General features: G+C 35.2%; 1 protein-coding gene across 4 annotated transcripts in view; it reads left to right on the top strand.

Moving 5' to 3' along the window:
* The window catches only part of LOC129803870 (PDZ and LIM domain protein Zasp), a 70,685-nt gene extending 59,105 nt beyond the window's left edge, over nucleotides 1–11,580 (top strand). For all 4 annotated transcript variants that reach the window (XM_055850693.1, XM_055850692.1, XM_055850691.1 and 1 more), the window contains 4 exons: nucleotides 40–1,189; nucleotides 6,501–6,684; nucleotides 10,430–10,669; nucleotides 10,752–11,580. In XM_055850693.1, the coding sequence (XP_055706668.1) occupies nucleotides 40–1,189; nucleotides 6,501–6,684; nucleotides 10,430–10,669; nucleotides 10,752–10,829 (1,652 nt within the window). In that variant the 3' untranslated portion in view covers nucleotides 10,830–11,580. The remainder of the gene's footprint in view (nucleotides 1–39; nucleotides 1,190–6,500; nucleotides 6,685–10,429; nucleotides 10,670–10,751) is intronic.
* The last annotated feature ends 574 nt before the right edge of the window (nucleotides 11,581–12,154 follow it).

Below are 12,154 nucleotides of genomic sequence, written 5' to 3'. Positions count from 1 at the left end.
CTGCCTCAGGTCCAATAACCATGACTTTTCAATCACTAGATGGCATCGATACGGTCAATCGTGCTGCGGATGTGCCAACGGCACCACCCCAAATCGCGTCTCCGATTCCACACCCACGCCCATTTACCCCTTCACTCATCAATAAACCTGCCCCCATCATACCCTATTACCAGCAAAACCTGGCTATCTCTGAGTTTGATCCCCATATGGGGGAGATTTTTGATCCCAAATTGCGTACGCCTTCGCCCTGTTTGCGGGAGAAGAGCCCCGCTCAGGGTCCCCCACCCAATCCCCTGCGTATTCATGCACCCCGCTTACGTGAGTCCGGCGAGCAGTACGAAATGCCACCGGGCACCGGATACACGAGTGCTCAAGTACAGGCACAGAGTGTGTATCAGCAGAAACCGGAGATGGTGGAGTGCCAGAGAATCGGTGATTCACTCCACCAGACTCGTACCAATGAAGCTTCCCTCAATCGATCCTTGCACGCTGAACAAGAAAGTGCCAGTGCTACCCAAGTGGGCAATACTTTCATCCAGAAGCGCTCGCGTGTAGTTGAGGAGTTTGAACGCACCCAGACCGCCAAGACGGTGGAGACGTTCAAGAGTGGGGCAGGTGAGATCGTGTCGAAGATCACGGAGGACGAAATGCCACCAAAGGGTATTGTGGCAAATCAGACCAGGCGCTTCTCGCAGGAAGTCGCCCCGCCCAAGATTACCTTTCCGGCAAGTATCCCTTTGGCGCCCATGCAATTTCCTCTAGGCAACACAGCACCCTCTAATCCCGTGGCTCCACCACCTGGCTTCAACCTAAAATCCTCTAATGCCCCATCAGCATTCGCATCATCCATTCAGGCTGCTAAAAACTCTGTGCAATCATCACTGCAGAATGCCAATTTTGGCGCCAAGAGCACTCTTGCTTTCACTAACATACAGCCCAAAGTAGATGCTGCCAAGCCCGCTTCTGGCCCCACTGCTTTCAAACCGCTAAAGCCGCCGACACCGCCGCCAACTAACAATTGCCCCAGTACTGCCATGAGTGACCCCTCCCCTGATGCCAGTGCAGGTCCGAATAGAGGGGGTGCCGCCGGAGTGACCTCTGCACCGAAACGTGGCCGTGGTGTACTCAACAAGGCCGTCGGTCCAGGTGGACGCATCCCGCAGTGTGGTTGCTGCAATTCTCATATCAGGTGATGGATCATTTGTCTGTGTGCTTGTTCCTTGTTACTCTTCTGCGCAAATATTTTGATTGACAACTAACACTTGATGTTGATTGAGGTTCACAGTTTAAATGTTGTATTTGTGGTTGATTCATCTGTTTGATGTTTGGAAACCTTTGATACGTGCAATCACATAGTCACCCAAACATTCATCCGGAATATTCAATCGATTTGGAATGAGGTAAATAGGGGTACTCTCGCAGATTCAAAATCAAATTTTATGGAATTTTGATGTTTTCTGGTTGGATTTGAGGGAGAGGTGATATTCCGAGATAGAGGTTTTGTGATAGACCACATTACATTTTCAAATGAAACACTTAAAATTGTAAATGTTTATTGGTAACTGTTGTAATGATATCTGGTCCAGAATTTAAATTTTGCTAGATTAAAAATAAAGTAGTTTACCATCGGTTAAAAAAAATCAGGTGAAACTAATTGAAATGGGAAAATACAAAATATTTTGCCTTGACGATATACTTCAGTCGAAGTAAAAATTCTGGGTAAAAATTCAAGGTAAAGAAAAGTCAAAGAATTTAAATCTTACAATTTCAAATATACAATGATAACAAAAACGTATAGGGCCCAATCTCTTATTTTATGGTTCTTAAAAAATTTCTTGTTAGCTGATTATACTTAATATCTATCAAAATGTCGTTCAGCCTTCTTGAATACGATTAGAGATACGAATTCGCTGATTTTGAAAAAAGTTTCTTTCTATTAATAATATTGAAAAATATGATGTTTTATTCATTTCGAATTCAAAGAAAGAGAAGTTAATCTGTTTTTTTTTTTTCAAATTATTACCGTCCTGTAGCTTTAACAGTAAAATATATTAAGTTCCGGTCTTTGGTGACCATCAATAAAAAAAAACATTATCTCCAGATATTTTCTCCCCCCTTCCAGAGGGGACACATCCCTCTATCTTCGCTAAAATCATATATTTCGGTTTTTCTTGAAATTAGCCCAAGATTTCAATAATTTTTGGATATGTTTTAGAGGTGCCCCAGGTGATCATTTCGCCCATACGTACCTATGACCGGAAAATTTGCCATTTTGAATTTTTGAATGTTACATTTTTCGACCTTGGAGGGCATATTTTTCAACGGGTTTACTAAGAATTTGAAAGGTTTGAAAGGTTTTGGAAAGGTTTTGAAATTTCCAAACTACCTGCGTCGGTCTTAATCCTTAATGAATCGGTTAATTGCCGGTAAAATTATATTTTTTCTGTACTTAGGGTAAAGTGATACTACTTGGAAATAGTGTTACAAGTTGAACAATTCGCCGATACAAGTTGGACATGGCTTTTTTATTGATAAATACAGTTCAAAATTTGTTTTTAAGCTCAAGTAACCAAATTATAAAACTAAAGCATTAAAAATATACAAATAAAGATGATGTACTAAATTTATCAAGAAAAAAGTCCCTGTCCAACTTGTACCATCACTGTGAGAAATCCGAAAAAGTTAAAGTAACATTCCGGAAATGTTAATTTTATCCAGCAGTATTGATCCAAAATCGCTGTAAATATTATCCTTTTTAGGTGTATTGGGGGTTAAAGATAACCTTTTTCATGTTAATTTTACCCTTCAAAAGGTGTAAAATTAACATTAAAAAATGTTGATATATTTTTACACCTAAAAAGTGTTAAAGTTATGAGGAAAAAAAGTTAATCACACCCTCTTTTTTTTCTCAGTGATTGTCCAACTTGTACCACTTTACTCTATTTTTCTAACTTAACCTTTTGTTTATTCCCGAGCTTGAGGCCTTGTTGGTAGGCTTGAAGTAAGTTTCTTCTCAGTGAAAACGTTTTTATCTATTTCGTATTAGAAATGCGGGTGACTGTACTCCGAGTGTGATTTTGCAACCCTGTTCTTCGTAAGCTTTTCTTTAATTTTAGCACATAAGTATGGTCTTCACACCAACTTCAAGTGACCTTATGATCTTTAGATAATCTTTAGGTGCTAAAATTAAAGAAAAGTTTACGAAAAGCAAGGATGCAAAGTCACCTTCGGAGTGCAACGGTAGTTTTCCGTTGCATTGCAAATTATTATCCACGTGTAATTAAATATTCAATTCTATTAAATATATCAGTTCTACCGAATATTTTGAAGCATTCAGGATGTTTACGACTTTATTTAATCTAATAACGCTATAAAACTCAAAAATTTAATCCCATAAAATATTTTAGTATCTTCACATTCACTGATCGATCAGAACTTGAAAGCATACAGTGTTCAAAGTTTTAGTCAAACATACTTCATGATTTGTATTATTTTATTTTATAGGATTAAATATTAAATCACATGTGGATAATACTTAAATTACAAAATTTAAGCAATTTACATAGATATCACAATGTTTCAAAAGCTCAATTAATCTTGCGATTTTGAAGTAGAATTTCCTTTGGTAACACCGCTCTGCAAAATGCTGAAAAAAAGGATCAACAATTGACTGAAAATTGGATGGCAAAGACTCCACAGCAGATTATTGTGCTAAAATATACCAATATTCTTTACCTTTATTTGCGCAAAAGCTCTCGCACAATAACATCGTATCTCATTTGAAGTGCTTTACAAGAAATAAATTTATAAAAATTCACAATACCTCTCTCAGAATATTTCGCATTTTCTGACAAAACATATTTTCCCATGGAAAACATCCCATGTTGAGCTGAAAAGCAGAAAATTCTGCTGGAAATTGAATTGCGAGAGTGCTTGAGATTTGATTTTGGGATGCAATATATATGTGTGCATAGAAATGCATATATTTGGAGTTTTTTTATGGAATATTTTGCTGTGTTTGTGTTTGCTTGAGGATTTTTTTTCTTGTACTAACATTTTCAGTATCTCCGCGGCATGAGACTCCGTCAGAGATGCTGGAAAAGTCCATTCAGAATCTCAAGATTAGTGACCGAGAGAACTTTAGGCAGAAAGCTGGGGAGGTTATTACTGGTATGCTTCAGGCTCGCCTCGATGGCGGGAAGAAGTCGATGGATATTAATCAGAATCGTGTACCTAGTACTAATGGCTACCACCAGGATTCCCCTAAAGATTCCCCTTGCCCCTACAGTACAGATGAATCAGACAAGACCTCACCTGCCTCAAATGGTCATGAGAGCAGCAGTGGAGAGAGTCTGCCTGATGATGTTGTTCGCTATAGAAGCAAAACTAATAAGAACCTCAAGCCTGAACTAATATCGCATGCTCGTGATAGACGGTCGTACATTGAGAAAGAGACACTGACCACCCCTGAGGATTGCCTGGATCAGCAGAACCATTTCAACACCGAGGAAATTGCCAACAATCTGGAAAATGGCCTGCATCCTGTCTGCTGTGTATGCGATAAGAAAATTGTCAGGTGAGCTTTTATTTGGGCGGGGAGGGATTATCCCATCGACCCCAAAGACCCCTTTTCACCTCCTCCAACAGAACTTTCATTAATCCCTCAAGTACAATTCGCAGAGCCTCAAAGTACAGATAGAATTATTAAAATGATTGTTACCATCTTCAAGATGCGATTGCCCCAATGGCAAAAGAATCAACTGAGAATTATTCATAAGAGATGTTCTTTTGGCAAAAAGTATGGAAAGCACTCGAGAAGAAGTCTCAATTGCTGAATCTTCTCTCCGGAGAGTGGGTGTCATTTCGGTGGAATTATTGAATCATTAACACCTTCTTCGGCACATAAAAGTCTCATTGAGAATTTAAACCTCAATCAATTTTAACATCCAGGTCTTTAGCCGAAATCCAGTGGTTTTTTTTATCGTCTCACCTTAAGTGGTCCTCTTGAATTCTAAATTCTTCAGTAATGTAATGACTGCAATAACACAAGAAGTGTTTATGTTTGGGCCATTATCGTCATTTTTGGGCAACAAAACCGATAAAAAAAATGTATTTTGATCATATTTTTGATTCGTAGCGGGAGGTACAAAGCGAATTAATTCTAAATTTAAATCAACGAAAATATAATTTGTAAAAAAAACTGTATATGAATTGGATTATTTCGTTTTATGATTTTATAAATTCTTTTTCGATTAAAAGTTTTTATTACTTGTTGGGTTTTGCAGATGTTGCAGATGCTTATTTAATTACATTTTTTTAATTTATTTTCGAAATAAACTTACATATACAAAGATGTCTTCTTAAATTGGAATTTGGTTTTAAAAATTAAATTTTGATTGAACACTGTAGGTTATGAAAATTTTAATTGAACGTATTGAGCATTTTTGGAGAGTCTCTGAATTTAACTACCCCAAAGTGGTCAGTAAGTTTTTTATACTGTTCAAATTTAAAAAGAAATTAATTAAATCAATGAGGCTATTTACACCGTTGCGTTAGATTGAGATTCAACTGTTCTAAAACCGGATTTTAGATAATTAAGTCTTAATCTAAGGCCGCAATCTAAACTATTTTATTGAGATTATTTAGACTGTCGCATTAGATTCTGACTGAATTGTCCCAAAAACCGATTTTGGCTCAATTCAATCTCAATCCAATGCGGCGGTGTAAATGGCCTCAATGATTGATATTGATTTATTTTTAATAAACAGCAATAGGATCCTCTCTTTTTACAAGGAATATGTTCCTTGCCGCTAATTTGGTTTTACAGGGGTTCACACTTAATTGCACATATACGTTGACTGGAAGAGCTTTAAAATTTATAACTGTTTTTCTCTGAAATTATGATAAGATAAGTATGAAAAAACGGAAAAATGTACCTCTTCATGCAAACTACGCTTAATAGGCTGAGTTATGCCCCTGTAATATAAAATGAGTAAATGTGGAAATGCGAAGTCTAGTTTTCATCGAAGGATTTCTTGTTCTTTTATTTAAAAAAAAACACTGAATTTTCTCCAAAGCTCTGATCCCCGAAAAGGGTATACCTCAATTTATCAATTAAAGTTTTTTTTCTCATTTTTGCAAGGTTTCAAAAATAAATCAATAAAATAATTTCGAAAGCAATTTAGGTAATAGGTTCATAAATAAAAAAAAAACAAAACCAATTCCTAATCCTGGCTTAAGTCAAAATGAAATACGTCAAAGCTAATTTATTTTTAAAGGCTCTTTAGATACCCTCCACATTCTCCAATATCACCATTCCTCATTGAATTTCAGGACCTCAAAAAGCCATCATCAATCATCATTTTAGGACATAATCCAGGAGAGATTTAAGGAAAGTCCGTTTTGAATCTAACCCTGAGTGTTTTGCAGTGTTGTTTCTGTAGAACTAACCTGGAATTCCCATTTCGAATCCGTTCTAATTCATATTTTTTGGAATATAGGGGTCCCTTTATCACGGCCCTTGGTCGAATCTGGTGCCCTGATCACTTCATTTGCGTGAACGCTGAGTGCCGCCGTCCTTTGGCGGACATTGGGTTCGTAGAGGAAAAGGGTAACCTCTACTGCGAGTACTGCTTCGAAAAGTACATTGCACCATCATGCAGCAAATGTGGCGCCAAAATTAAGGTACGAAATGATACTGATATCTTAAAAAAGGAATAATTGTGATTCTTTCATTATTCAATAGTCTCTGTAATAAGGTCTTCAAACGAGAAGATTAACTTAGTCCTAAACGGTGTCAAATTTTTAAAAACCAATAAATCGCAGAGATGTTCTAAAATCCAATAGATCAATATTTATTAATTTATTATAATCTTTTTGAGCAAAAATTTCATATAATTAAAAAATAAAGCAATAATGGGTGAAACTGAGATATAGAGACCGTTCCAGCGGTTTACTCAATTTTTCTAATTGAGATCTATATTTATAAGACTTTTATTTTGAGCATTTCTTATATGGAGAATGCCAAGTTGTAAAAACTGATCAACTCCACCATTTCGAGTACGCTATTAATCTAGCTTGAAAATCAAGTTAGTAATTTATGTTTAAACGATTCTTTTTATCTCGAACTTGTTTTAAAAGCTCAATATTATTTTTCTCGTAATTCAATATAAACATTAAAACAATTTTATTTTTATTGGATTTTTGAAATATGAATCTTTTTTGTTTTAGCTATTTCGAAAACATCGAGACATTACAATTCCGATTTTGAGTTTTATCTTTTTTTAAATTTGAATGTAATAATTATTTGAATCTTACACAACGTTTTAAAATTATCAACTTTCTAAGAATTTTATTTAGGTACTTTTTAGTAGTAGTATGTTATGTTCAGTATTTGAGTCTTGAGGTCGAATTAAATAATATACTTAATGATCAATCCCTCCGCTCTGAATACAGAATTTTTTCAAAGGTTTTGAAAATAATTTGAATGCTTACAACACCTATCTAGGTGATTTAAAATATCACAATTCAAACAAAAGATACATCTTATGACCTGGGTTTGGATTTATTTTCTTCCTACAAATTAACAAATTTAACATCAAAACGATTTGAATATTAAAAATTAAATAGGTTCTTATTTAATATTCAAATTCAAATTGTTTTGATATAAAATTTGGTGATCTGAAGAAGGGGGAAACATTCCCGAGACATCGTGTGTAGTAAAAAAAAGTAAATCCAAACCTAAGTCATAATCCGTGTTTAAATCCTCATAAAACTGACTGAGCGTGAACATATTCTGGAAAATATATGGTATTGCGTCCCGTCCCGGACAAAATTTCGAAAGCAAAAATCATGAGAGCCAAAATCCTGAATGGACAAAATCCCGAAAACCAAAGCCCTGAATGGGACAAAATTTTAGGAATACGCGTACCAAGCGAATAGAAGTTTGTTCAAAAACGTTTGAAATTCTGAACAGCCTAAATTTCGAATGGGTTAAAATCTCAAAAAACCAACATCCCGAATAGACCAAGAAATTGAAAGAGCCAAAAAACCAAAATCTTAAAGAGGCAAAATCCTGAACGTGTCGAAATCTCGAATTTGTCAAAATCCCAAAAATCCAAAATCCCTTAAACTTCAAAATCTCAGAAATTCGAATCCAGAACACTAAAATCTTGAACGCCAAAATTTCGAAAGGGCCAAAATCCAGAAATTCTTAAAAGTGTCATAACTTACTGCCACGATTGCATCCGCGCTTGCGAAGGCAAAGAGTTTTCTTTTTGTGTTTTGGGAGAGTATTCCAAGCATTGTACTTTGTATAATTTAGTCCCTTTCAGGCTTTTAACCGTTCAAGATTTTGATTTTTCAGGATTTTGCCCTATTCGGGATTTTGACTTTCGGTATTTCGACCCATTCGGAATTTTGTCGTTCCGAGAATTTGGATTTTCGGGACTTTGGCTCCTTCGGGATTTTGTCTCTTCGAGATTTTTATTTTTCAGAACATCCGAACATTCGGAATTTTGGATTTCAAACTTTATTCTATTCGGAACTTTATTTATCGTTTATGAAAATTTTTGCTTCTTTGATATCCTTGTGCAATTTTTATTCAATATTCCAGCTCAATCATTTAACAAACTTGCAATTTCTTATCCTGACCATTATTTTAAAGTTTTAAAATTGCAAGTTAATTTGGAAATTGTTGTAGAAGGAAGTGAGATATTTTTGAATTGCGATACCTTTTAAATAGGGCTTTTTCTTCATATATTTAAATGAAACTGAACCTTACCATGATATAATATAACTCTAAAAATTAATTGTGAAGCTAAATTACATTAAAATAATGCCCTAGACACACTTACGACTTAAGAAAAGAGCCGACTTAGTGGAAAATTAGGGAAATGAAGATTAATAATTACTTCGAATACAATTACGCTAATGCGTCTTTCGGCTAATCCTCAGGTCTGTCGAGGCCCTAAGACTCAGTTCCTCAGTTCCATTTAAGAATAGAAGAAAAAACCCAATTTCAATGTTGGCCCATGTCAAAGGTGTACCACTTCCTCTTAATGTGATTCTGCCTTGAAAGCAAGGGGTTATTCAAACCTGGAAAAACCCAGTCTTGGTAAAAGACCCAGTCAGCAAATGCGGTTAAGGAGGACTCCGGGTATATCAAGAACAAAATTGTGAATTGTAAGGCGCCACATTTTGCCTTATGCTCAATATTTTGTAGATTGAGTTGCCCATTATTTAGGATTGATAAGAAGCTCTATTTAGAAGCAAGGATGCAGCCAAGGTTTTTACCAAGACGGGAGCCAAATTGGAGAACTATCCCTAAAAGAAATTTTTTTTTAACGCAAATTTGTAAAAATTTGTATTTCTCAAAAAATTTTAAAAATAAACCTAATTATCATGACTTTGAGCTTAATTAAAAATCAATAAAAGGAAAAAGGAATCCACTCACGATTTGTTTTTCGAGGAAATCACTGTGTCGATTTAAACGGTTTTGGAAGATTTAGACAAAGAGTACAAAAGCATTTTCATGGATCTGAGTAGGTTTCCATTCCAAGAAACTGCATTTAAGTTTGAGTTTTTAAACTTTATATGCATGAAAATCTGATTTTGATTATTTTAATTGGTTCAGATAGAACATAATCAGATTTAATTTATTTCCAAAAATAAATATTAGCTTTTATGTTTTAAGGAAAAGGGATTAAAAGGACCTTCCGTTTCTTTTTATCTTTCTTAGGAAGATTTCGACAAGCTTTCTGTCAAAAGTTCACAATAAATTAAGTTTTAAGTAGTTTTTTTTATGATATCAACTTATTTTCAAAGACGAAAACATTCCAGAAAAAATTCGAGTGGACATTTTGATAAAAAAAATGTTTTTTTACATGTTTAAAATCAAGAATTTAATTAAGACTTTTCCTTGACTGATAATGCTGGTTTTAGGAGTTTCAAAAACTTTCTTTTAAAAGTTGATTTTTGACCCTATTTTGATTATTTTGAGGCCTGATATGGAAAGCTTTCTAGCTAGATATTTCCCAAACTTGTTCTATAGCGACATTGTAGCTCTTCCTATTGTTCAAAAATTATCTTGATCGTATTTAACAACATCTGAAATTCGACAAATTCGAAGATATCGGGGATAAACAGAATCACAGAATACCGAATTGAATTATTAAGAGAATCACACATTTGGAATCATTGGAATCACATTGGAATCACATGGAATAAATGGAATTATAGACACAAATTTTCGATCTTGAGTAACCCCTTGCTTGAAAGCTCTTTTTTATTAAAATTTTCATATATTTGTTTTTAAACTCTTTGTTTCTCAAGGATGTTTTTAAATGAAAGAATCACAGGTTCCATGAGTTACGATAAGCTTATTACTGGTTTTGAGTTGGAAAGAGATTAACGAGCTTTTGTGATGCAGGGTGACTGTCTCAATGCCATTGGCAAGCATTTCCATCCGGAATGCTTTACATGTGCCTACTGTGGAAAGTTATTTGGCAACAGCCCATTTTTCCTGGAAGAGGGAAATCCCTACTGCGAGGCTGACTGGAATGAGTTGTTCACCACCAAGTGCTTCGCTTGTGGGTTCCCCGTGGAGGCTGGAGACAGATGGGTCGAGGCTCTGTCCCACAATTACCACAGCCAGTGCTTCAATTGCACCGTAAGTTGACTTTTTTGGCTTGTGATATGGATCACTTCCTGGGAATGAGATTTAATATCACTGAAATATTTTGTCTCTGCAGACTTGCAAGAAGAATCTCGAGGGCCAGAGTTTCTTTGCCAAGGGAGGACGTCCCTATTGCAAAAATCATGCCCGCTAAATTGTCGCCAGCTTTTCTGGGATGGGAGGAGTATAATCTGCAAGAAACTTCCCGCTCTCAGACAAAATACTAATCTTAGCCAATACACCCCGAGAGAGTCATCTGGAAACTTTACAAATGTCACCTAGCCGAGACACACTTTTGTCTCCCTCTCAGAGCAAAACTTTAGTACACAGAAATCGCTGAAGAGGAGGAAAAAAATTACATGAATTATTTAAATACAATTTGCTTTATACATTTTTAATTTGAAAAGATGAAGAAAAAAAAGAGTTAAAAAAGTGTAAATCGTCGATAAGAATGAAATTCTTCAATTTACCGTAGATGTAATGTTTTAAAAGCGAGGAATAAGCATAATTTACAAATTATTTTATTCACATGAAAGGAAAAAAAAGCTATCAAAACGACAAAAGGATGTATTTATGATTTGAATATAGTAAAATATTATTATAATTATTATTTAGAGAAAAAAAAACTGTTGAAAATGCAGTAAAAGTAATATTTTCACAGGTTGCCAGTGGTGTGATAGGACAATAAAAAGAAATTTAAGTAAAATAAATTGAATTGAAAGCACAAAATTGGGAATACAGGAAACAATCACAAATGTGCGGAAAATCAGAGAGAAATGAGATGAAAAATCAATATTTATCTGTAACATTTTGTTCATTTCTTCTTTCTGTTAACTATCATATTTTTTTGTGTAAATGAAAATTTGTAATTTGTGTGAAGAATAAAGGACTATATAAAAATAAAACAACAAGATTAAATTGTCTTGCAAAAGATCATCAAAAGTTCTCTGGATTATTTTCTCGATTTGCAGAAAATTCTCTGTGAGGAGGTCCCCTTTCTCAAGGAATTCCATGAGAAATATGTTTCGAATTAGTTATATGTGGCTTCTGGAGACAACAAAACTTCTTCTGCATCCCCAACTCTTACCACACCCCTCTGGGGTTTTCTCGAGGAATTCCAAAACCCTGTCGACACAGAAACCCAGAATGCAGTAGATAAATTTTCCTCAGCTGTCACTTGGTGGACTTTCTCCTCGGCAAAAGAACTTCATTTATTACCGGAGAAATTTTATTCCAATTGAGATTTCTAAATGGGGTCCAAGAGGAGAGAAAAAATTCTCCTCAAACTCCCCAAAGCTCTTTTGGTGTCGATTGTTTCCAACTAAAAGCTCTTCTCTGGCAAAATCCTCGCCCATTGTGGTTGGTCAATAATTAATAACTCTTTCACTGAGCAGTTTGAGGGATTTATCGAGTGATTCTAGATAGATATAGGTCGACTGAATACGTGCCATATTCTCCTGCAAATTTTATGCACTTTAA

The sequence above is a fragment of the Phlebotomus papatasi genome, chromosome 2 (genome assembly GCF_024763615.1).
Source record: "Phlebotomus papatasi isolate M1 chromosome 2, Ppap_2.1, whole genome shotgun sequence".
In the NCBI taxonomy this organism is placed as follows: Eukaryota; Metazoa; Arthropoda; class Insecta; order Diptera; family Psychodidae; genus Phlebotomus; species Phlebotomus papatasi.
Note: the sequence above shows the minus strand (reverse complement) of the source record. Positions and strands in the feature narration are given on the sequence as shown.